Source organism: Carcharodon carcharias, chromosome 1 (genome assembly GCF_017639515.1).
Source record: "Carcharodon carcharias isolate sCarCar2 chromosome 1, sCarCar2.pri, whole genome shotgun sequence".
Classification (NCBI taxonomy): domain Eukaryota; kingdom Metazoa; phylum Chordata; class Chondrichthyes; order Lamniformes; family Lamnidae; genus Carcharodon; species Carcharodon carcharias.
This window is the reverse complement of record NC_054467.1, coordinates 113,184,824-113,212,304: the sequence shown is the minus strand read 5'-3', so window position 1 is coordinate 113,212,304 and position 27,481 is coordinate 113,184,824. Positions and strand designations below refer to the sequence as shown.

Below are 27,481 nucleotides of genomic sequence, written 5' to 3'. Positions count from 1 at the left end.
CAAGTTCCAGTCACCTTCTCGAGACATGGCATTTTCCCTCCCCAGTGGATCTCTGTAAAGTAGCACATTTTGTGTCTTTCTTGGTTCTCTTTATGAAGGTTTCACAGTATCTTTACTGTGCAGGAGACCATCTGCACTGGCTCTGAAAGACCATTCCACCTAGTCCCACTCCTCTGCCTTACCCCTATATCTTTACACATTCTCTCTTTTAGGTTACTATCAGATCGGCCATGATCTTATTAAATGGCGGAGCAGGCTCAAGGGCTGAATGGCCTACTCCTTTTCCTTGTTCGTATGCAAGTTTGTTTTCAGGTAGCAATCCAATTCCTTTTTGAATACCTCGATCAAACCTGCCTCCACTGCCCTTCCAGGAAGTTTGTTCCAGACTAACTCTGATCCTTTGCTTTCCTGTATAGAAGGTATTTCAATTAAGGATAGTAACTCTAAGATATTCAGAGACCCATTATTTACTTTCCATACTAGAACTTGTGCTTTGGAATTCCAGACAAATGTTGAGGCAAGGAGACACATTCATTTCACAACTCTATTCCACGACAATTCCTAGTTGCATAGTATATTTTTGGGGAGAAGGACTTGCCCCAGTGATCATTTGCCTCTTCCTCCATTATCACATGGACATTTTACTTCAACTTTTGTTCTCCCAGAGATGTGAGGTCCATCTGTTTCATCCCTTTGCTCAATTTTTTATACTGGTCTGAAAATCATGCCACAGATGGATTAGAAGAATGGGCAGTCAAGTGGCAGATTGAATTTAATATAGAGGTGAGATGATGCATTTTGACAGAGGGAAAGGCAATAGATTTACTGGCACTGTTCTAAGCAGTTTGCAGGGTCAGAGGGACGTGGTGATTCATGTGCATAGAATTTTTCTTTAATTCATTCAAGGGATGTGGGCTTTGCTAGCTAGGCCAGCATTTATTGCTCATTCCTAATTGCCCTTGAGATTATGGTGGTGAGCTGCCTTCTTGAACTACTGCAGTCCATGTGGCCTAAGTACACCCACAGGGCTGTTAGGGAGGGCAGTCCAGGATTTTGACCCAGAACTTTGAAGGTGGCAGCACATGTTGAGATAGTAATTAGCAAAGCATTTGGGATCTTGGGCTTCATAAATAGAAAAATTGAGTACAAAAGCAGGAAAGTTATGCTAAACTTTTATAAAGCTCTGGTTAGGCCACAACTAGAGTTGTGTGTCCAGTTCTGGTTACCACATTTTAGGGTGTAATGGTGCTCGAGAAAGTGCAGAAGAGATTTACTAGAATGGTTCCAGGGATAAGCGATCTTACCTAGAAGTTTAGGTTGGAGAAACTGAGGTTCTTCTCCTTGAAGCAAAAGAGATTGAGTGAAACTTTGAAAGAGATGTACAAGATTATGCCAGGTTTAGGTTAGGTAGACAGAGAAAAGCTGTTCCCATTAGCTAATGGTACAAGGACTCGGTGCATATATTTAAGGTTTTAGGCAAGAGATCAGGGGATATGTGAGGAACAACTTTTTTTATGCAGCAAGTGGTAATGACCTGGAATTCATGGCCTATAAGGGTGATGAATGCAGAGACGATCAATGATTTCAAAAGGACATTAGATGGGCGCTTAAGGGGATAGAGTGGAATAGGACTGATGGGATTGCTCTACTGAGAACTGGCATGGACTTGAGGAGCTGAATGGCATCCCTCTGCCATAATGACTATGTCCAGCTCCCAACACACCTACCAATAGTGAACCTCAAATTTCCATGGCATAGTCCTTGTTGAGATTCTCACTAAATTATCTTCTATTTAGTTGCTATGAGTGATGTTACTGTTGGCTTGCTTAATCTTGTTTTAGGTATTGACATCACAAACCCATTATTACTACTGCTATATTGCTATCCTGCATGGAGTGTAACATTCATGCTCAAGTGAAAATAAGTTTTTTTTTCCCCACCAGCCTAACTTAAATTGGAACAGGAGGTCAATCAGCCCTTTGAGCTTGTTCTGTCATTTATTATTGTATATCAGTTAATATTCTACTCTAGAAGAATGTATTGGAAATACTGGAATTATTGTGCAACTAAACCTAACTCTACGAATGTTCCTGTTACTTGGTTAGAGCTGGAATTTATTTTGTTTATCATAGGCAGTTACAAAATTCCAGATAAACAGTTGTATAAGCCACTTTTAAGTCTGATGAATTGTCTTAAAATATTGGAGTTATTAGAAACGACAGGCAACGATCCACACAGTATGACAGCCTCAGTCTAAATACTGCTACAGCAGGGAAGGAATTGCAATAATATTTGTTAAAAAGAACGTGAAGCTTAAGATAAAAGAAACACAAGTTTCAGAAGAACTGAGGCCTATAACACTCCTCACTCAAAGTCAGACACTGGAAAGTTTAGTTAATTTTCTAATTCCAAATAGGACAGCTGACAGGTACATTTTTAGCATAGAGCAAACATGCAAATAGTTTAATGGTTTATTAATTCAGTCAACAGTTAATATTACAAATATTTAAAAATTACTTAATATAAATAGTTGGCAGCAAACCATTCCAGTACAGAATTATCACCAGTACAGACAGACAGACTGGAGGATTAGACATCAACAGAAATATGCAAAAGAAAGAAATATAAAAGTTGAAAATGAAACTAAATCAAGCTTGAGGTGATCTTGTGTCCATAAAAGCATGGGTTCTCCTTTATTTAAAAATCAAACAAAATTACTAATCAACTCTCCCTATAAAGTACAAAAAGAACAGAATTGGCAGAAATTGATGGCTGTCTAATTTGCATATCAAAGAACCATTAGTTGCTAATTACAACCGAAACACTCCTGTAAACCACTGCTCTGAATCTATACACAAGCATTTAATTAGAATCTAGAGACTTTAACAATATTACAAAGATTTTAGCTCCAAAAATAAATCAACATAAAATAAACTTTAGGAATTAGCATCATAAAATTATATTTTCCACATAAAAATACAAAATAATATTAATGACACTGGCTGAATAAGAAAATTATTCCAAGTATCATGCTACTGTTGAAAAAGTAGTCATATTTAAAGTAAAATAAAATAAAAACAAAATAGGCAAATATGCATGAAAAGTATCTCCTTTTTTTCTTTTTTTTAGCAAAACACTATCCAAAATAACTACAATCATTTACATCAGTACAAAGATCTCTGGATTTAAAAATATTAGCATGACAAAGGGGTAAAATTTCTGACAGTAAAAAAATGACATTGTGGATAACTAGTCTGCAAATATGCAATGAAAAAAATAAATCTGCATTAAAAGGTTTACACTGTTATTCTTTTTCTTTTCTTACAAACATTAGAAACAGTATTGCACATCACAACACAGAGTCGAGGTTAGTCAGCCTTCCAAAATGTGTTATATTCAAGTCTTTCAGCATCTTTGAGGAAAGGCCTCACATGGCCAGATGCAACAGGGGTTAAAATGTCAAGTGTTTCCCATAAAATATATTTGCTTATGTTTTCTTTGCAAAAACACAGCATGGTTTTAAAAAAATTAATTTCTCTGCAGAGCCCTGCACCTGGGCAGAAATACATACATTCGGGGAGCACAGTATGTGAACAAGCTTATTAGAATATAAAAATAATACAATCAAAACAAAATAATTACATTTCTACAAAAATAGTGAAAATAAATATGATTTCTTTAAAAAAGATGCATTACAGTGTTTGCCATTTATTCCACGGCAATATTGAATAATTCAGGTGCTACAGTAATAAAGTTGTCTCGGGAAAGAAATGACAGCAGATGAAACAAAAATCATTCTACCACCACCCCACCCCTAAAAATGATTCATTTAAGATTTATATAAATCAAATTAATTTAACCAAATACCTTGGTGATTATGCCTTTATTTTTACTTAAGGAGTTGGGGATATTTTAAATTATCGCACTCACTTTCTGCACAGTTTTATGTAGAAGAGCCCTCCTAAGGTTACCACGTTAGTTTACAAATGTTTAGACCCTTCCAAATTTAGGAAGCAGAATGTATGGAAAAATAAAATTATCAATTTGTTAAATCATTTATTTGCTGAGTTAAATTATATATGCAGATCTTTCAATAATAAACATAGCAAAACTATCAATTTCTCTTCTAAATTCAGAAAATTGAGGTATTGCAAAGGAGATGCCATCAGTCAAAAAGTGTGCCCTAAAACAGCTGACTGTTGGAAAAAACTCTCACCAAGATACAAAAGTAGTGCATAACAAATGCCAATATGGGTGTCTGAAAATGGAACAAATTTGGCAGAGAACAAATGCTCCAAATAGCCTGGAGAACCATGGTAAGTAACAAATGGGGGCATTAGCCAATAAATAAATTAGTAAAAAAGCTATTCTTCAAAACAGCATTGACTTCAAACATTTTAAAAGTTGCATCACAATCACTATAAACAGCAGAGTTAGACATGGACTACATACACAAAAGCACACCAGGAGACCACCAATGTTCAAGACCAACATCTTGCTTACATAAAAAGATTGTCCCTAAGGATTATATACGGTTGTTCTATACAGTAAATGCTTGTAATGGCATGATCACCTTTTTTGAATAAATAATTGACACCCGCATAACTTTCAGCAGCTTACTAATACATTTTTCATTCTAGTGTGATTAAACTGCAGAGAAATTCAATGCTTTAATGTCAAACCAGGTTAATTTAACACCATAGTCATCTCCATTTTGACTTTAAAATGGCTAATTTAGTAAATCATGTATCTTATATGATGAAATCAGTACCATTTTATAACTTTTTTGGAGGGGCTTGGAGTTTGGTGATTGTTTAGCAGTGTGCTGGCCATCTTTGGTTTGTAGAGGAAGTCTGAGCCATTATACCAAAGAGTTTTATGAAAGGGGCAATGAAATCAAAATTTTTTTTTTATTCTTTTCCATTTACTAATTTGCTTTAAAACCCTAGCTACTTTTAAATTTCTATTTAGGACAACAACTCACAACACTAAACAAAACACACATATTAACAAGATTGCACAGGGAATACGAAATTACATCCAGTCTGCAGAAATCAAACTCCACAACCCACCAGGTCACGATAGTGGCTGCACTTCTACTCTAAAAGCTATTTTGCATAATGTACACAAAGTGTAGCAGTAGGACATTCTCGTTACAGGAGTCACATTAATACATGCAAGTTAGGTTTTTTTTCCTGTTTTTGTTTTAAACTATTATTGTACCTTTCATTCATGCTAACTAATTTTTCTGAATGTTTGCCAAATCTGACATCACATCCATTGCTGTGAAGGAACATGTATGAATATACTTTTAGTGCATGCATAAGGTGTACAAGTAAACATGCAATTGTTTAAATTCACATTCTAACCTGTGGCAGTCTAGGCCATTGCCACCTGCATCTAATTCTTCCATAATGCAGCTGCTATAATTATGTTTCTGATCCCATTTTGTTACTGTGTGTTCTGGCATTAAATACGATACCTATATAGCAGCAAAGCTTCTAATGCAGCTCAAGAATAATAAAAATGCTAAAATAGTTAAACCAGATCAGTCTCTTGAGGTATTATTTCTTGCAAGTCAAAATGGAGAGCAAAAACGTAACCCTATTTTTTTTTAAAGATTGTGTATACATTGCAAATAGCAACATTAAAAAATAAAATTTTGTGTGGCAGAAATCACTCACCTATAGCTAAACTTGCCTCCTACTTTTTGCTACCTTTGGTAAAATTACTAGGGACAGGTCTTGGAGATGAAACTGAGCTTCCTGAAATAAGTGCATGCTCCACCCATTAAAGATAGCAGCAAACTGTGCGCCCCTAAGTGGCAACATTCTCACTTCTAATTTTAAGTTTTTTTATATAAAAAAATAACTTGAAAAAACTACAAAAAATCGATTTTTTTCCAAAAACATGAAAGTACCTCAAAAAAGTTAGTAAAGCCTGAGATGCAGGGTTTTGGTGACAAACAGAGGCCTGTAGTGTATTAGCTGCTACATATGATGTATGCATTGAGAGCTGGGGTAGGAGGCAGAAGAATGCACTTATTTCTCCTAACTATTCATGGTTTCTTCAGCCTTTTAAGCCTCATGCACTCTCCTCTCTTCATCCGTCATGATCCTTCAGGCGTCTGAATGTTACGTTCAGCTCCAGCGGAAGTGAACCTGTCGAGGGCGGTCGGCCCCCTCCTTCACCAGTGGCTTGTGGAACTCCCGCCCGGCACGAGAGTGGATGTTTGCCCAACAAAATTCACAGTAATACTGCAGACAAGTGACATTGGCACAGAAAAACGGAGCAAACTTTCCACCACATCGAGCCCCCTGGCATTCATCACACATTTGATCATCTAGCACGTATGGCTTAACTTCCACCTGTTGGAATAAAGTGTGATTTATAGTTAATATATTTTTTCCCAGGCAGTCATTGCAAGAAATCCGAGGATCTACAAGACTGATGGGGCACAAAAAACTAGGTTTAGTAAAGTTTTCAGGTTGTTAAAATTACATTCATCACGTTGCAATTACTTTTGTATGTTCAGAGTCACTGTGCTCCATAATCTGTTTTCAAGGGATTAGACAAAATGAATAAATTTACTCTGAATTCCTGACTCACGATACAAAATGATTGCTTACATGTCTTACTGGCTTTGTTGCAGGAAATTGTTGATAATACCAAAAGGCCTGCAGTCAAAAGGACAAAAGTAGTGTAGAGTTGATAGCTTTTTTTATTTAAATAAAAAAAATCAGATTTTAGCTACTGTCAGTGAAATTTTTAACCAACTAGCAAAGCCTAGGTGACTGAACAAAAGTTCTAGTTTATCATTATTGTGTGAATGAAGGAGAGATGTGTCAGTGCCTGGGAGTGGGACTACTTTTCCCAATTTAGCCATCCAATGTCAGGATGAAACACTGCCAGATAATGTGTACATCCTCACCAGCCAATCTTAATGCCAGAGCAAAATGTCAGAGGAAAATACCAATTTAGTCACAGATTGTAGGTAGTTTTCCCCAACTGCTGTGAGCTTGACTGAGCCATTCCAAGCTCATTTCATATCACAGAACTGTTATAGTGCAAAAGGAGGCCATTCCTCCCATCATGTCTGCACCAGCTCTCCAAATGAGCAATTCATTTAGTGCTATTCTCTTGCCTTCACCATGTAACTCTGCACATTCTTCTTTTTCAGATAACAATCTAATTCCTTTTGAATGCCTTGATTGAACCTGCCTCCAGCACTCTCAGACTGACTCCAATCATTTGCTGTGTGAAAAAGTTTTTCTTGATGTCGCTTTTGCTTATTATTTCAATTATTTTAAATCTGTGCCCTCTTGTTCTTGATCCTTTCATGAGTGGAAACAGTTTCTCCCTAACTACTGCCTAGACCCCTCATAATTTTGAATACCTCTATCAAATCTCCTCTCAGCCTTGTCTTCTTCAAGGAAAACAATCCCAACTTCTCTAATCCATCTTCATAACTGAAGTTCCTCTTCCCATTCTCATGAATCTTTTCTGCATTCGCTCCAATGCCTTCACATCTCCCCTTAAGTGTTGCGCCTAGATCTGGATATAATACCCCAGCTAAGGTGGAACTAGTATCTCATACAAGTTCAACATAACCTCCGTGCTCTTGTACTCTATGCCCCTATTAATAGGGTCTAGGATATTGTATATGCTTTATTAATCATGCTCTCAACTTGTCCTGCCACCCTCAATGACCTATGCACATATACATCCAGGTGTCTCTGCTCCTGCACCCCCTTAGAGTTGTATCCTTTATATTGTCTCGCCAAGTTCTTCCTTCCAAAATGAATCACTTCTCATTTCTCTGCATTGAACTTCACCCACCAAATATCCGCCTATTCCACCAATTTGTCTATGTCCTTTTGAAGTTCTACACTATCCTCTTAACAGTTCACAATACTTCCAGGTTTTGTATCATCCACAAACTCTGAAATTGTGTCCTCTGCACCAAGTTATTAACATATGTCAGGAAGAGCAAGGGTCCCAACACTGGCCCCTGGGGAACTCCACTACAAACGTTCCTTCAACATTCATTAACCACTACACTGTTTCCTGTCACTCAGCCCATTTTGAATTCATGTTGTTATTTCCTCTTTTATTCCATGACCTATAACTTAGCTCACAAGTCTATTGTGTGGGACTGTATCAAATGCCTTTTGGAAGTCCATGATTACCCTCATAAACCCTCTCTATTAGCTCTTCCAAAAAACTCCAGCAAATTAGTTAAACATGATTAATAAATCTGTGCAGGATTCTCTTAATTAACCCACTATTCATTTTGTCCCGAATTATTTCTAGAAGTTTCCCCTCCATCAAATTGTCACCCAAGGTTTTGTTAAACAAAAACACAGAGCAGTGTTAAGCTCTTGCAGGATCAGAGAACTATCCCCACTAAAACAGCAGTATGTCAGAGTATCAGAGCTCCTGCGCTGGTTAGATCAGAATTTCCCGACTTATTACATCTGTTAGTTCAAAATTAAAAGAATGAAAACTAACTCGATTCCACCCAAACAAATAGTACAATGCAATTTACCTCTACATTAAATTTCATGGCAGGAGAAGGGGAAAGCAGAGAAGGAAGTCTGAATATACTCCATTCCCTATTGAAAAAAAATGTTGCAAATACTAGTTTTATTTCTGTTTTTGAGACCCTCAAATCAAACCTTGATTCTGTCTCTGCTAGGCTATTCTGGTGACATCACTGATAGACAGTGTACTAACTTTAAATAGGGACAAGATGTTATGCCGGCCTGAGTTGATCAGGGGCTACTAGATGCTGGAAAACAATGCCACTGGCTGAGAAAATGCATCCTATTGACCAAACTGATTTAATTGATGATCTCTTCATCAGGCCAGGCTAACAATAAACACATTGTCTTATATATATATGGTATAACAGAATGACACATGATTATGTCAGGTTCAAAAGAGTACCCTGTGCTGTAAAAGGACATGAGTCAGTTCTGTGCAGGTACAAGTTTGTCAGCAAGTCAATTTATTTCTATTCATTCTCCAGTTGTGGGTGTATTCCCATGAAAGGTGTAAACAGCAGAAAAATTAGCAAAATTAGAAAGGTGTGGTTTTTCAATGTTTTCCGCAATTTAATTCAATAATAGAATTTGAATAAAAATGTTTTTTTCCCCCTTGGATAAGGCATTTCTGTGTCAATAAGAGAAATGTGTTTCCACTGGAGCGGAAGAGGTTGACTTTTTGATGCCTTTATGCTCAGGCACTGAAGTCAGCATCAGTCAGGTTCAGAGCATGGCAAATTATCACGTGCAAGGTCTCTATATCCTGGACTACCTGTGAGTGTTACCATGGGAGACTGACAATCAATACATTAATAAAGTTATCCAGAGATTAGGAATAGATTACTGTAAAATACCACTAAAATAAACAGTTTTAAGTAAAAGTAAAGATCATCAATGCGTCAATTATGTTCACCAAATTTTTCCATTCTCCTGTATTCATCGATAAAAGCCAATGGCGTGTCAGCCAACTCACATTAACGGAAAGGAGGATACTAACAATCCAATCATGTCCCACTGAGATAACCCATACAGTGTAAACAAGTTAAAAAAGTGATTGGCACAAACTAATGGTGAAGCATTCAAAACACAAATGTTGGTTTCCACTTATATTTGCAAAAGTATTCAAAATTCAACTTAATATTTATTTTGCCCAATTCCACATTTTTGACTAATTGAGCCATCCAATATTAACAATTTAGACTTCAAAGTCAATATTTAAACTTATTAAAATAATCAAATTAAAATAATTTCTAAATTAGCCAGATTTTGTTACACTGCTCCTTCCACTAAAGAACTACATATTACCCAGATTTTTTTCGTTGCTCTTACCTTGTCAACTTTATGCTTTTGATCTAGACTGACAACAGCTTATACTTAAATAGCCCCTTTGACATAAAAAAAGTCCAAGAAGCATTAAAAAACAAGTATGACACCAAGCCACAAAGAGAAGAGAGCTTGGTCAAAGAGGTAGATTTTAAAGAGTGCCTTAAAGGAGGAAAGTGAGGTGGAGGAGTGTAGGGAGAGTATTCCAGAGCTTGGGGCCTAGGCAACACAAGATCCAACCCCCAATTATAAAGCAATTGAAATCAGGGATGCACAAGAGGCCAGAATTAGAGGAGCGCAGATATTGCAAAAAGGTTGTGGTGCTGGAGTAGATTAGAGATAGAGAGGGGTGAGGCCATGGAGGGATTTGAAAGCAAGGATGAGAATTTTAAAATCAAGGTGTTGCTTGACTGGGAGCCAATGTAGCTCAAAAGCAGAGGAGCAATAGGAGAATGAGACTTGGAGAGTTAAAAAAAGGGCAGCAGAGTTTAGGATTAGCTCAACTTAACGGACGGTAGAATGTGGGAGACCAGGAGTGTGCTGGAATAGTCAAGTCTAGAGATAATGAAGACATGAATGGGGGTTTCAGAAGCAGGCAAGCTGAGACAGGGACAAAGTCAGACAATGTTAGAGAGGTGGAAATAGGCAGTCTTAGTGATGGCATGAACAAGATTGGAAGTTCACCTTGGGATCAAATGTGACATCAAGGTTGCAAACAGAATAGCTTAAACTCAGACTGTTGCCAGGGAGATGGATGGAGTTAGTAGCTAGTGAATGGAGCTTGGAATGGTGACCAAAAACGACGGTTTCATTGTTCCCAATATTTAAACAAATATGTTTGTGTTAAGTCATTGTACTGGTACTGAACTCTACCATTTATGTATCCTCTGTCAATATCTTTCACCTATACAAGACACTGAGAAATATGGCAGTTTATATAACATTGTCCAGTTTAAGATGATTCTCCACCTGTAAAAAGACATGAGCTTGAATTTGGCACTGTAAGATGATCTTAGTAAAAGCTCATTTAGGCTTGATAATGCAGCAGCTAAGTACACAACTATCGTGAAGCAAAATTAATATGCCAGCATGAAGTATGTTGAGGTTAATTTGAACAGTTGAAGAATTTAATGTTAATTTATAGCCTCAGCCTCTTCAGAAGAACAATGACACCATAAATATATGCTTCATTTAATCACATCTGCTGAAATTGCATATTAATAAATTATGCATACACTGTGCTGCTGTTAATTAAGGTTATGTGATGTGCATGTGAGAGCTTAGCTAACAAATTAATAAAAGGAACAAAAATAAGTACGGCAATGAAGCTAAGTCTTGGAAAATGTGTTCATTTTAAAATCAACAAAAATGGCAACTGCAATAAATCATAGGAAGTCATGCTCTTTGGTTAGCTAGGTGCCTGATACACATACAAACCCATCCCCGTATTAAAATGTTCAAATCATATAGTTTCTGTTTGCCAGATATGTAGTGCAAACAGTCTCCGGGATAAGTCACAACTGCAAGCTCAAAGAATTTAACAAATCTGTAACAGCGAAGGTATAAGGAGTCTCTCAAGTGTGTGCAAGGGCACTGCTTAATTTTAACTAGCTAATACGCAGCTTACTAGTGCTTGATACATGCCAGTTTCCCACTTACTCTCTAGCTATAACCACATTAGTTGTTAGAATATTAGTTTGCAGGGGTATTTGGAACTAAGCAGAAGGAGTCCAGCCCTCAGTGACAGATCTACCCTTCAAGTTGCCCCCTTACTAAGCCCAAAAATCAATAGAACCTTTGGGCAGTGCAGGCCTACCTGGCTCAGACATTAGGGGCTGAATTTTGCTGTTGGCGAGCAGGGGGCGAGGCCCACTCGCCGACACACGAAATGACGCGGGATGAGGTTGGGGGGAACCCCCGACGTCATCCTGCCCCATTTAAATTTTCAGGAAGACGGGGGCACAGCAAAATCAGCAGCGGGCCTGCCAACCTGCCAATGGCCAATTGAGGCCATTAACAGCATCATTAAAACAATTAAAGGACCTGCCGGTCCAACCTTAAGGTTGGTGGGCAGGCCAGGAGCCCCGGCGGGGAATAGAAAAAACATGAAACCTCATCCACCGGCAGGATGAGGTTTTATGTAGGGATTTAACAAGTTGAATAAAGTTTTAATGAAATTTATTAACATGTCCCATCTTGTGTGACATTGTCACATGAGGAGGACATGTTAAGGATTTATTTTTCTTTCTATTTTTCATGTTTATACAACTGTCAGCGATCTCCCTGAGGCAGCACTTAGCCTCAGTGAGATGTGCGCTCTTTCGTGCGTATGCACGAAAGAGCACACTCTCGCATTTGGGGAATCCCCTCCCCCGCCTGCACAGGAAGCGCTTAGCGCTTCCCGCTGGGCAGGCCTTAATTGGCCCGCCTACTTAAAATGGCGGCGGGGCCTGTTTCTCCTGCGGGGATCGGCTCCCCACCCACCGGAGATTGGATCGGGTCGGGCAGGCAAAAAATTCTGCCCTAGGTTACACAGTATGCCAGAGGATCAATTCAATTTGAAACCTTCAGCACTAGGTGGGCTGTCTTGGTGCCACTTTGTTCCAGAGTCATTAGTCATTGCTTACCTCTTCCATAATCAACTTAAACAAGAATTTCAATGTTATTCAAATCTTCCAGAATTTATAACATATTAATGAATATCTATATTTAAGACTGAACAGTAGATAGGTGAAGCTATTGCTTTAAGTCTTGTGCTGCTACATAGCAACTTCAGTGTGTAATGAAGCTAAAGATGGGGTTCTGAACTGTAGATACTGGAAAAAAATCCATGTGTTCAAATAAATTTGAACATTACTATTACACATTTTTGAATGACAACTATTGGTAAATGGCTACATTACACACACACACACACACACACACACACACAAACACACACACACGCAGTAAGTTAGTTCTGAATTGCTAAGAAAGCCTCATCAAATATCACAGAAGGTCATAGCTCTCAGGTCCATCGAGACATTTATCATGGGGACGACAGCTAATTACTGCAGCTGTTCTTAACCACTGAGCTGAAATGACTAATGTTCAGTTCTAATCTCCTCAGACATAGGCATTTTACCTGATCCATCTGTCAATATATCTCTACTCTGATACCAAATATCCTAGAATTAGAAGGAAACTGCTACATTTTCAAAGCTTGTGACAATTTACTATTAAATACAATAGCCCTGTCACTAGAATACTCTTGTTTTCACCACTATCTCTGACAGTGTACATAATATATAATTCATCCTGCTTACGGGGAAACATTATAAAATACAATCTTTGCTAAAACTAATTGCATTCCATAATACATTATTTAAAAGGATCATGGAACAGCATCCCAAAGCACAATGTAGTTCTGAAGCACTGAAGTTGGAATGTGAAGAAGTCAGCACGAATCCCATTAGCACCATTTTTTGGTGGAAAGGAGGATGAAAGAGAAGAAAGACAAGTAATGATTACATAGACTTTGATAGTGGACAGTAATCTATTCCATATTAATACACAAATATACAAAGATTTCCTTTACATCGTGCATGTCATAATGAGGAGCAACAATATGATAGGTGTTGGTTTACTCTAAATAAAGTCACTGAAAAACAAAAGCTTTTCAATGAATATTATAAAATGTTGAGGCAGCTGTCAAAAAAATTACAATAGCCTAGATCTCCTAATAACAAAGGTTCATATTTGCTTTTTAAGCCATTCTACTTATTCATTAAAAAAATTAAAACATGCTTAATGGGAAACTAGTAAAACAGCTGAAGGTCTTTTTTACAGCAGTTAATGGAAAAAGTAGTGGGCAATAAACTGATATCACAAAGCTCTATGTGACAATCTGTCATTACTCACTGCACCATAGGACTATTCTCCAACTTTGTTCTTCTGAAGGAGAAGCTCACCTGCTCCAATTACAAATCAAATTCTGCTGTGCGGTGCACATGATTTTCCAACCATTAAGTTGGATGGTTTAAAAAATATATATATGCAGTAGGTGCCCAACAGTGTGTTTATGGTAGGACACGCAGCCAGTAGTTCAAAATTACACAATTAACACAAATTTAACACTTAAGGTATGGCCTGTTCAAACTGTATTCATGAAGCCAAGTACAAATGAGAAAATCATTTGGCCTATCTAGCTCAGTTTTTTTTTATTCCTTTCATGGAATGCAAATGCCACTGGCAAAGCCAGCATTTGTTGTTCTTCACTAATTGCCCTCAAGAAGATGGTGGTGAGTTGCCTTCATTAAATGCAGTCCATCGGGTACAGGTACACCTACGGTGCTGTTAGGATGGGAGGTTCCAGGGTTTTGAGTAAACAACTGTACAGGAACAGTATTGCAAATATCTAGTTTGAGATTCATATGTTTTGGAACATAACGTTTGGCTTTAGGAATTAAAGTTTTGACTAGAAATTGGAAAGCGAGGCATCTAATTGAGAAACCGATAAGCAACCCTGAAGTAAATGCAATTCAAACAAGCTTGGAGTTAATTACAGTTAAAAGCTCACCTATGTTTATCTTACAAGCTAAGAGTTGAAGTGTAAACACTGAACAATAGATTACCCATTTTTGAACCTCTGAGTAGAATCAGGATGTCTATTGTTATATACATAAAAAGCTAAAAGCTAGCAATTCTGGCAAAGAGGGTCATAAAACTTAGAGGTAGAAATTAGTCTTTTGGGTTACAGAATCAAAGAGTTATATTGAAGGTAAAAGAGTTTGCATTTCTGTTTGAATTATCCCAAAGCATGCCATGCCATCATGCTGAGATGGGATGAGGGGTTGGAAGATTCCTTTGTGTAATTTATCTGCGTGTATTTGTTGACAAAAGCAGGTAGTTTACTTTGGAACAAAGACAGTTGTAGTTTTGCTTCGATGAAGATGGCATCTCACCAGATTAAGTGAGCCACCAGGAAGCGATGGTCAGTAAGTCCTGCATTTCAAACAAAAGAAAATACTAACTACATCATTCACCAAGTGGAATGCAGGTGAGGCTCTATCTCAGCTTGGATTTTGAGGGAAGGGCAGTTGGAAGATTTGTTTAAGCTTGCATCTAGTGGAGGAAATCTGCAGTGGTTCTCACAGAGAAGCTGTGGGAAGTTAAATATCTGCCGGAAACTCGAACAAAAAGCTGAGACATCTACAGTTGTGAGGTCAGTAAAGAAAAGATGGAGAGTTGTATAGCCGAAAGCTAATAAAGGACCCCCATAGAAAGGTACCTCCGAGGAATAGCTGGAATACTAAGGAGAAGTAACTTCTGGAGAGCTGTGGCATATCTTTTGGGTTGGTAACAGAAAAAGTGAATGAACATTCAAGGTTTGGTAAATAAGGCAATTCTTGACAGGGCGTGGCGGCAGGAGCAAAAAGCAAAACTCAGTTTTTGCATGTGTCTTTATAAGCTAGTTAATAGTGCTTACTTTGTTTATTGTAGATCAAAAAGAATTAAAAGTTTGTTCTTGTTTAATAATGCAAAATCTTGTGGTGTAGTTGTCGGTTAATTGTTGGGTGTTCAGATTTCTACTTTAAATATCAACAGGCCCTAACAGGATCATAACAGTCATATAGCTCCAAATCAGGGTGGCGTGCATCTTAAGAGGGAAAATTGCAGGTGGTCATGTTTGCATGCATCTGCTGCCCTTATCCTTCTAGGTGGTAGAGATTGCAGTTTTGGAAAGTGCTGTTAAGCAAGCCTTGACCTTTTGCTGCAGTGCCTCTTGTATACAGTACACAGTGCTGCCACTGTGTTCTGGTGAATGTTTACTGTGGTGGATAGGGTACCAAACAAGCAGACTGCTTTGTCCTGGATGGTGTCAAGCTTCCCGATTGCTGCTGGAAGTTGCAAGTGGAGAATATTCCATCATACACCTGATTTGTGCCTTGTAGATGGTGCTCAGGCTTTGAGGAGTAAGGCGGTGAGATACTCACTGCAGAATTCATAGTCTCTGACGTGCTTTTGTAGATATAGTATTTATACATCTGGTTCAGTTTCTGGTCATTTACACTCCCAGGATGTTGATGGTGAGGAATGTGGCGATAGCAATGCCGTTGAATGTCAAAGGGTGGGTGGTTACTGATTCTCTCAGGTTAGAGATGGTCATTTTTGTGGTGCAAATGTTACTTGCTATTTATTAGTCCAATCCTGATTGGTGTCCAGGTCTTGCTGTATAAGAACACAGACTGCTTCTGCTTCTGTAAGTCACGAATGGTATTGAACACAGAGTAATCATCAGGAAACATCCCCACTTCTGACCTTATGATGGAAGAAAGGTCATTGATGAAGCAGCTGAAGATGATTGGGCCTAGGGCACTACCCTGAGAAACTTCAGCAGTGATGTCCTGGGACTGAGATGACTGGCCTCCAACAACCACAACCATCCTGAATTGGAAGTGCATCACCATTCCTTTAACATTGCTAGGTGAAAACCCTGGAACTCCCTCTCTAACAGCCGTGGGGGTGCACCTACAATAAATGGACTGCAGCGGTTCAAGGAGGCACTCAACACTATCTTTGCCAAGGCAATTTGGGATGACTAATAAATGCTGGCCTTGCCAGTGATACCCATATTCTGTGAGCAAGTAAAAAAATCTCAGCTGACAACAGGATTCAGCCTCACTGGCTTTCTCTGCACTGTTTCTAGGGTTTAAACGTTTTCCCATTCTTCTGGTGAACAGATCTGAACAAAACACATAAAATGTAACCTTATAACAATAACAACTTATTCTTATATAGTGTTTTTAACATAATAAAACAACCCAGGGCGCTTCAAAAGAGCATTATTAAACAAAACATGGCCCTGAGTGACATAGGAGATATTAGGTCAGATGACTAAAACCTTGGTCAAAGAGGTAAATTTTAAGGATTGCCTTAAAGGAGGGAAGTGTAGTAGAAGGGCAGAGAAGTGTGTGTGGTATGTGGTTTTTGGGAGGGGGGTGGTGGTGGTGGTGGTTCCAGAGCTTAGAATTTAGGCAACTAAAGCTGAGTCACCAATGGTGGACAAATTAAAATCAGAGATGCTTAAGAGGCTAGAATTAGAGGTGCGCAGATATCTCAGAGTTGTGGGGCTAGAGATTACAGAGATAGGGAGGGGTGAGGCCATGGAGTAATTTTGAAAACACGTCTTACTGGAGCAAATGAAATCATTGTACATAGGATTTCTTGACTTTATATTCACAAAAAAATATATTACAGCACTTCAAAGAGTATTTCAACAATATTGCTTCAAGGATTATTGCATTCAACTTGGTTCCACTCATACCAAGTGATGAATGTTGCAATAGCTGGAACAAAGAAAACAATCTATTCATGCATGAACTTCTGCATGCATAACCATTTTAACAGTTTCATTAGCCAGGTCATACAATTTAACAGGGTGCATTTTTGCGCAGGCTCCTGATTTTCTGCTGTTAAAGTTTACAGCACATATAGGTCTTCCAAAATCTAAGTTAAACAAGTCATCAGTTCTGCTAACTTCACAGAATGCCACTTACCCGTTTATCAATATCTCCATGCTGTAGCTGAACAAATCGAGCACTGATGGCAGCTATATAGCTCTGCTGATTCGAGAAGGCAACACGCCCTGCACCTTTAGGGTACTTTAGCTCTGGGTCAGTGTCAATCCCTGCGTAACATACCCCACCATAAAGCCGATCCATTATCATAGCCAGCTCCACTGCAGAAGAAATACAAAGGCTTTTAAACTCAATGATACAGTATCATCAACCAACTAATCGTCAGAAACCCACAAAACTGGTGTGAAGCACAATCAAAAGTTAACATTTATTTGCTCTATGAACAAAATGGGTACTGGCAATGGATTTGTACATTTGTTCTTATTTCAGTTATAAAAAAGCAATTACATAAGTACTATGGATATAAAAATATTAAGTGGCTTCATTTTATGCTCCTTAATTCTGGTTTATAACATGTAGCATTAAAATTTAGACCATCAATTAATCCTAGATTACGTGACAGATTCATCACTTCAATTCAGCATCCAAACGGAAACAAACTAATTTTAGAAATTTACGATTTCACTGATTTACATTGGCAACTAGGCAAATTTTGTCCAATTTCATGTCAAATTTTGCCAATGGTGGCAGAAACTTGCATTTATAAAGCATCTTTAATGTTAAAGTACCCTTCACAGAGCCCTGAGGACAAAATGGATGCAAGCCAAAGGAGGTGTTGTTAGTAGAAATTCCCAAAAAGCTTGGTCAAAGATAGACCCTCCCTTAAAACCTTCCTAAATTCCAAGTGGAGAGGGGGAGACATTTGGGAGGGAATTCAATAACATCAGGTTTAGGCAGCTGAAGTCACGATGGTCAAGTGAGGGGAGGGAGGCTTGCGCAAAAGGGCAGAGTCAGAAGATAGCTCAGTCTGGTTCAGCCTGAGATAGCAGCCAGGGAAGAACGAGGAGTATGGAGTCTGTGGTCGGGGATGAAGACTGCTAACAGTGGAAAATGTTGAGGTGTCCACCGTTGTTGCACTTTAGGGCCATTCCGAAGTCTTGACGCACGCACAGGCACTGTAATTGTCCAGGAAGTTTAAACTTCTGATGGGCTGATTTGAGCTGGCTGGGACCTCTGAGAATATCTCTTACACTAATCTCAGTGTCGGGAGACTTGAACTAGATGTGCACTACTTAGCTGGATACTTATCCTAGAATTGTTACATCGTTAAATCTCTGCTGTAACTCAGTGATTGATCACTCACTCACCCACCCCTTACAGGGACAGGAAAGCCCAGCTGAAAGGATGCAAAAAAGGTCAGGGCGCAGCAATCTTTGCAGTCAGTAGCAATCACTCCAGCATCGGCACCAACTGGAAGATCTGGACCAATGAATGTGGTCTTTCCAATTAACCATTCCAACCTGACTGTAAGGTAGACAGTCTAATAACACTGAGGGAATGGAAGAGTCAAAGGAGTTTGTGAACAGGTGGTACTGGCTGTTATCAGCACAGACATGAAAGCTAAACCCATGTCAGCAGATTATGTTGTCTACCAAAGCATTTAGATAAGGAATTGGAGGGGGCCAAGGATGCATCCTGAGGATAAAAGCAGAAAATGCTAGAAAAACTCAGCAGGTCTGGCAGCATCTGTGGAGAGAGAAATAGAGTCCATATAACTTCTTCAGAGCGCTGCAGTATTTTGAATTTATTTATGCATCCTGAAGAATTCATACGGTGATCATGTCATGAGTGATAAGTGAAGCCATCGCTACAGCGGCCCTGATTTATAAGTATGAAATCGTTAGAAGGCAATAGCACTGTGCTGGACAACTAAGGAGAAACATCGAAAGAGTACAGTATGATCAATCATGTTAAAGGTTCCAGACATCAAGGAGGACAAGGAGAGATAATGTACCATAGGCATGGTGACAGCATAAGTTGTTTATGACTTTGGTTAGGGCTGTTCTGGTAGTGTGGGAGCTGCACAAAACTACAGAACAATTGAAACAAAAATACCTGGAAAAACTCAGCAGGTCCGGCAGCATCTACGGAGAAGAGCACAGTTAACGTTTCGAGTCCGAATGACCCTTCAACAGAACTAAGTAAAAATAGAAGAGAAGTGAAATATAAGCTGGTTTAAGGATGGGGGGAGGGTGGGGTGGGGTGGTGGGGCAAGAAGAGCTGGATAGAGGGCCAGTGATAGGTCTCCCCCTTAAACCAGCTTATATTTCACCTCTCTTCTATTTTTACTTAGTTCTGTGGAAGGGTCATTCAGACTCGAAACGTTAACTGTGCTCCTCTCCGTAGATGCTGCCAGACCTGCTGAGTTTTTCCAGGTGTTTTTGTTTTTGTTTTGGATTTCCAGCATCCACAGTTTTTTGCTTTTATCTACAGAACATTGAGATAGAGTTACAGAAATAACAATTCTGGGAAGCAATAAGATGTTCAAAGACTTGGGAAAGAAAAGGGGTTAGAGATGACGTTTCAGTTCAGAAGGACAGAGTGGTCAAAAGTGGGTTTTTTGAAGGCAGGTGATCTGAAAGTGAGGGATCAATGCTTGAAAATAGTAACCATTTACATTGCCATAACCAGAATGGGGGTGCAGGAGGGAAGTTGGGAAGTCAAGAGTTTATTAGGAAAAGGGGCAAGTGAACAGAAATCAGGCCTCATGACGGAGATCAAATCAGGCTCTGAAAGCCTCTAGCTGCCTGTTGCACACTCTGTATTGTGTATGGCATTGCTTAGTCGGATTATGAAACATTGAAGGTTAAGGCAAATCTAAGATACTAGAGCATTTAATTGGTATGAGGTAATAAACATTTTTCAACAACACATTCTAAGCCCAAAAGACATTTTTCAATTAGTTTAATGGAATATTTTTCTTTTACCAGCTCTCAGAGGGCGAGGAACCCCTCCTACGAAAATGGTTTTGCGTGGATCAAGTGGCTGTGAGCCATCCATTACAAAGTCACTGTCACTTAGATTCCATGGCCGGATCTGGACCTAGTTAAAAATAGTAGACATTTTCATGTTTCCTAGCTATTGCTGAACAAACAAGAAAAGTGACAGCATAACACATAAGGAGAATCGTTCTTCAATGCCAATGATTAAATGCTGATCAAATAACATCAAGGCGCTTTCTGTCAAACCCTATCTGTCCTTGCAGGTGGACTTGAAAGATCCCATGGCACTACTTGAAAGAAGAGCTGAGGAGTTATTCCCAACATCCTGTCAATGCCCCCATCGAAATCACAAAAATAAATCTGATCATTAGCACATTGGTGCTTCTGGGAGCTTTTTAAGGTGCAAATTGGCTGCTGTGTTTCCTATATTACAACAGTGATTACACTTCAAAAGTACTTCATTGGGTATTCCAAAGCGCTTTGCAACCTATAGTCAAGAAATGCACAAAATAAATGCAAATTTTTCTTTCGACCAAGGCTGCTACCCACATGACTGAACGTATAAGGGAGGTTTGAGGATGGTTATTTTGCTTGAGAGAGAGAATTGGGCAAGGTGGAAAAGTCATTCATCTCTACAAGCATTACAGGGGTCAGGAACATAGGGCTGAATTTTCTGGTTGGTTGGGGTGGGGGGCACGGAGCGGGAGCGGATGCGATCAGGTCTGTGCTGCCATTTTATGCGGGTAGGCCAATTAAAGCCCGCCCAGTGTAATGCGTGACTCCCGAGGATAGCGGGAGTGGGCGGGCTGCGGTGGGAGTGCACTGTCCGCCGGATCCAATGGCAAACGGCAGCCTGTTGATATAAAGCGCTGGTAGCTTTTGCAAGGCTACTCACAACGGCAAATGGAAGGGCTCACCAGAGGGCGTCTGGTGAGCAGGTCAGGCAGGAGGATAGGGCAGTGGAACAGGCCAGGCCGGAGGGTAGGGCAGCGGGACAAGCCAGGCCGGAGGATAGGGCAGCGGGACAAGCCAGGCCGGAGGATAGGGCAGCGGGACAAGCCAGGCCGGAGGATAGGGCAGCGGGACAAGCCAGGCCGGAGGGCCAGTGTGCCCTTCATTTCTTGGATGATTGCCTTGCTCCCCTCCTTGAGGAGGTGGCAGCACAGCAGGAGGTGCTGGCTCCCCAGGATGGGAGGAGGAGGCCCCCCCAATATACAAACTGTGCTTGAGAGGAGGTGGCGGAGGTGGTGAGCTCCCGCGACATGGTGCGGCGCACCTGGATCCAGTGTCGCAAGCGCTTCAACGACTTGCTGTGCTCTAGTAGGATGAGTACCATGTTGGCACTGGTCATTTAACCCAGCAGGTTGGCTTAAACCCCTGCCCCCCCAAGTCTGAGTGTAATGACTGCATTGTATCATTGACGGCATCTGTCCTTTGCTGGGTGGGCCAGCAGATATTTCCCATGCTGAGGTCAGCCTGAGGGGCTGATGAAGAGATGTGTTTTGCCCCCCGCAGCATGTGTTATATTGAGTCCCACATGACTGGTTTGGGGGCAACCTGGAGGAGCTGCACCTGGGCGCTGTGCTTGAACTCCAGGACATGTCCAAGTCAGGGTGATGAGATGCTGGGAGGGGAGCTTCAAGGTGGTTTGGCAACAAACCATCTGCTGTCCTCTGCACTCCATGTGCTTGCGCCTCCTTGATGTGGAAGGATATACACCATGTGGTGCCTAATGTGATGTAGGCAGCATGTGTCCAAGGGGGGTGGGGAGCAGGTCTAGCATCTTTGAGTGTTCTGCAGCAGCAGGGTGAGGAGGCACTGGAGCCCTGCATTGTCCCACTTTGGCTGGGCTGGGCCGTGCTCAAAGAGAGTCCATGTGCAATTTGCATTAATCAATGCTCGTCTCTCAATTTCAAGAGAAGAATGCTCATAACGCGGCAGAGCGTGAGGACTGGCGACGCCAGGCGCAGATCGCCATTCTTAGCCGGTTCGAGCAGGAGGCCCTGGATCTGGAGAGGCACCATGTGCCCAGGTCTACTGGTGTTGGTGAGGCTGGGGTGCCAACAGTGAAGTCAGCATTGTTCTCCCAACAGCCATAGCACTGCTGAATATTAATTGATTTAATTCAACATGACTTGACCATTGGTTATGGAAGGATGAGTGCATAACGATCCGGGGGGCAGGGGTGCACTTTGTCACTGTCTCCACATTAATTGATTCACTGTCCTTGTTCTGCCTTTCAGCATCATCGGAGCAGGGCCGGGAGGAGCAGCAGCAGAGAACCCCTCTCACACATGAGGGGCCTGAAGTCTCACCAGCCTCACACCATTTCTACGAGGAAGGCATCAGCACAGATACTAGCACCTCGGTGGGAATTCGAACATCGGCCTGTGTCCCGGGGCACAGTGGTGAGGCACTTCACAGTCACTGGAGGAGCTGGTAGAGGCAGAGAGTGCCCATGACGCCAGCAGTCAGAGGACTGCAGGGGACCAGGGAAATACTCAGTCGTTGCCTGATGAGGAGCCTCTGGAGTCGTCCACAATGCAGCAGGTGCAGGAAATGTGGCTGGGTGTGCAGGAGCATCTGGGGGAGATACATGAAGCTATGCTTGGCTTAGTCTCCATGCTGGAGGAGTCTACACGGAGGATCCCCGAAGCAATGAGTCACATGTCTCAGCGTCATGCATCCTCCATGGAGAGAGTGGCGACTCTTGTGGAGAGGCTACTCCAGGGGACCCAACATGGCTTCCCGGGGATGCACTCTGACCGGCAAGCCTTTACATCAGCATTGACCTCAGCTGGTCAGAGCCAGTGTGGGAGATGGTCTGGGCATCAACTTTCCCAGCTTGGTGTCCATCCATCCACAGTGAGCTCTCCACAATCTTGCTCTGGAAAGGGAGGAAGCAGTGGATAATGAAGACGTCAGTGCAGTGGCTGCGGCTGCACACGATGAGTCCATCAGTGAGTCTGAGGATGAGCATGCACAAGAAAATGCTGAGGGGGTAGACGCTGGCCCAGGCATACTCCAGGGAGGAGGGACACCGGGGAGGCTTTATTCCAACAAACCTTCAGCTAGCACACCGCAGATGGAGCACCAGGACAAGCTTGAGCTGTAGGCTCAATACTCGACACCTAAGGTCCGAAGCGACCTCACATTGGCGCAGCAGCTGCCTGGCATCTCTGCGGACACGTTGCAGAGTGTTCATGATGAGGGTGGCAGCTCCTCCACCCTTCTCCCAATGACCATAGCAACTGGGGAGATGCCAGCTGTAGAACTGGCAGCTCCCTCCCATGCAGAGCCAGCACAGGCTCCATGGGCCAGAGGATGACCGACACAGTCATTGAGGCCAACAGGGCAGCAGGCTATCTCAGATGTCACTCAGTGATGGGGCAGCATCAAGACGTAGTACCCGGAAACGGAAACATAAGGCACCTTAGGCACACCACGGGTTTTTCACTGGTGCTTTTGTGTTGGCCCGAGAGGAGGTCCTTATGATTCGTTTTGATTTGTAACACTATTGTCTTTATTTTGGAATAAATTGATTTGCTTGACATATTAAAATTCAGATATGTCACCATGGCTGAGGGTGCCTCTTTTCTTCAGCTGGTGTTTGGTTTCAAAACAGTAATGAATGCTTTGTTGGACATTCAGCTTTATTAACAAGGCCCTTAGTGACTGTTCCTAACCTGGCAGATTTTGCACTTAGGTGCCTGACTTGCCTGGTCGCAGCGGAAGTGGATGAAGGTCAATGCTAGCCTAAACAAAGCGTTTGTAACCTGCTTGACACAAGTGTGGACAGCTGATCGGGAGACACCGCAAAGATCACCCACCGACCCCTGGAAGGAGCCAGAGGCATAGAAGTTGAGGGCAGCTGTGACCTTCAGAGCCACTGGCATGGGGTGTCCACCCACACAGTTAGCGGAGATCTCTGACAGATTTAGTTGACTGTCTCCATTGAGAGAGACAGCCTCCTTTGGCACTGTACCTCAGACATATTGAGGTAGCTGCTTTGCCACCTGTATACCCTGGCAGCAGGATAGTGGTGTCTTCTGCAGCCCCTTTCACCTTGGACTACCTCTAGGCCCTACGCCCTTTGTGCCTATACTCCCAAAGGTGGCTCCCCTGGAGGCTGAATGTGCACTCCTGGCCCCCTCCCTTCCTCTTCAGAGGAGCTGCCTCCAGTGGACAGCTCAGCTCCCATTCCCAGGCTAAGGGAACGCTTCCTGAAATCTGCAGGCCCAGAAAAGATAACTCACAGCAGAGTGCTGACCTGAAGATTAAGAGTCCAGAAAAAGCAGCTGGTATGTTTTTTGAAGTACTGTAGGTCACACAGGCAAGTTTCAAACCTTCAAAAATAAATACTTGACTGTGCACACTCGCATACCCAGTGAGCCCTCTTATCCCGTGGATGAGGTTAATACAAATGTGTCCTGCCTGCCTGCCCATGCACCAGCCCGAAGTTTGCACGGACGCCGAAAAATCGGCTCAATTGGTGAGTCAAGAGCCTTAAGTAGCCCATTAATTAATGGTGGGCATGTTGGACATCATCACGCACCCGTCCAGCGAAACATTGTGATGGCATGCGGTGATGTCCAGACGTTCGCCCGATGTCACCGTATGTCATTTTACGTGCGGATGTGCAGGACCCACCCCCCCACGCCAATGGGAAACTTCTGCCCTTAGTGTGTATGGTTTGTGGGTAAACATCAGTCTTAACCAATGTACCCTTTTAAGCTGTGTGGCCACACAGCAATCTATCATGCACAAGTTGGCCCCATCAAGTTACTGCATGTGTGAGCGATGAAAAAAAATTTAAAGGGGTTGCACACGTGAACAAATACTCGTGCCCAAAAAGGTATGAGAGAATATATTGGTCTTAACCCTGTGTGACAACATCATGTTGGTAATTATACTGCAGATCGCTGTGGTTATAATATATAATATTTTTATGATGGGATTTTATTCAGAGAGCACTTTGACACTTGATAATAGAAACAATTGGAGGTAAATAATTGTGGGTAGTGCATTATTGCAAATTGATCAAGAAACAAGTGGAGAGGGCACTCAGTAGAGTGCACCTCTGCCACAGTGTGTTAACTCAATGTTGTGACAATTATGCAGCTCTTCCTTGAGGCTTTCCCTACTTGGCTGATGCTCTGTAACTACAAAGCTGAAAAAATAAATTATTTTATTAAGAGTTTCCATCTCAGTGAGGAGGCTTCAGGTTAATCGACATTCAACAACCCGTTCTGAAAATTCTGCTCACACTTTGATGGCTGTGACAAATTCCACCACACCAGCTGAGACATTCCACAACATTCTAAAACAAACAACAATATTCAAAAAACATCCCACAGCATTCTAAAAAAAGTCAATTCTCCCAACGTTAATGGATCCTTGTAAAAATTCAAGGATTCGAATTTGCATCTTTGTCAAAAACTAATTAGCTCTTCCTTGTGTCATTCCCTGCGTACCAAGTTTCACTATATCTAAAAAACTAATGGACAAATTTCATTGTTTACAGGCAAACAGACCAACAAATAGAGGCAAAAACATGCCCTCCGCCCACTTTCAGTGGCAGAGGTAATAAGCTGCTTTTAGTTGCCAGCAAATATTGGCCCAAATCTTCCGCTCAGGGTTGCAACACCTGTTTCTGATCCTGATCAGACAAAAAAAAAATTTACTTTCATCCGATTTTTCTGCTCAATCTGGAAGATCTTGCAAAATTCAGTTTGTGCAGGAAACCTCAGAAATATCAGCGAAGGGAATCTGCGCAGAAGCTGTGCCTTTTTTTTTTTTACAGCACTAGCTGCTGTATTCTGGTAAGTAGAATTGAAATGTCCCAAAGCTTCCATGAAGATCTATGGAGAGAAAGTAAGCAGCTAAGGGCATTAGATGGGTAAGGGTGTAGGGCAGTGAATTTGGGTTGGTGGGGAGTCAGGTGGTGGGTGCTAAGTCAGATTGGCATTTGAGGGGGGGGGGCGCACGGAGAGAGAGAGTTGGGTTGTAGTCGGAGGGTCAGAGGGTGGGGATCAGTTGCATACTCACCAGGTGTTGGACTAGGTTTTAATCTGTCCAACATTTCCTAGATAACTGTTAAGTAAGTTGAAACCATCCAAAGTCCCTGAGTCTCACGTAGAATTGAAGATTTTGTTGGAGGGTCCTGAGGGGCAGGGGAATTTCCCATCAGATGCTCAAACTTCTCGGGAAAGTCCCACGGAATAACTGTGTTGGGACTTGAGGGGTCCCATATTGTACCTTTGACTGGTGGGGGAGTTGGGGGGCGGTGAGGGGTAATGTGCAGTCTTCAACTATCTGGAGGCCGGAAGATCTGGGTCATTATGTCTGCATACAGCATAGTTTATTGCAATAAGAATACTGTGACAATAAACAATTCATGTATTTTGCACTACAAAATAAAACAAGCCTGATAATATTCATTTGTTGATTAGATATTTGAATTAGCAATTAACAAATCACTGAGTGCAACAACATTGTTACTATAAATAGTTATTTGGTAGCACAGAACTCAAGAATTGCTGAAAAAAGAGACATGTCAAAGCTTTTCGACACTGCAGGAATACCAATATAAGGGGAAAACAACAATTTATACATTATGAGAACAGAGTGCTGATTGAGTGGCAAGTGGACTCTGATTGGTCGAGGCATTGCCATGGAGAATGCATCAGTGATTGTGACTGACAGTTAACTGCCAAGCATTATTTGAAATTTAAACCAGGCAGCTTAACCCTGATTGGTCAAGGCATTGCCCTAAGGAATGAGTCAGCAAATGGCTGTCACTTATCTTCTTTAGCTGAAACAGGCACAATGTGTGTACATGTTCTTTCTGTCTACAAAGAGCAGGGCCCTGTGTGTTAATATATGTAGCTTCCAGTACATGCATACATGCCACACTGTGAGCCTGAGTGACAATCTTAAATTGTTTGTCAGTGTAATTCTTAGTATAAGAGAGAATTATTTAGCAAATATTGTCCAACTGTGGAATCACATCTAATGTTGACACTATTTTGAGTTTTGCAAGCACCGGCTCGTTGGGTACGGTCTGTACCTTGCCTGTTGTGAACACCAACTGAGACATGTTGCTTGGCATGATCCACCATTCTTTGGGACGTACGTCCTACATACCTAGAATCACACTTGCACTGAAATTCATATACCACATTACTCATTTGAGAGTTAGGTAGAGCGT

General features: G+C 41.3%; 1 protein-coding gene across 1 annotated transcript in view; it reads right to left on the bottom strand.

The window, feature by feature from the left end:
- Positions 1–2,457: 2,457 nt before the first annotated feature.
- The window catches only part of LOC121274838 (cytoplasmic polyadenylation element-binding protein 2-like), a 137,254-nt gene continuing 112,230 nt past the window's right edge, over positions 2,458–27,481 (bottom strand). The window contains exons 8-10 of the mRNA XM_041182244.1: positions 20,257–20,371; positions 17,408–17,589; positions 2,458–6,368 (exon numbers count right to left, since the gene is read on the bottom strand). Coding sequence (XP_041038178.1) covers positions 6,141–6,368; positions 17,408–17,589; positions 20,257–20,371 — 525 coding nt within the window. The 3' untranslated portion in view covers positions 2,458–6,140. The remainder of the gene's footprint in view (positions 6,369–17,407; positions 17,590–20,256; positions 20,372–27,481) is intronic.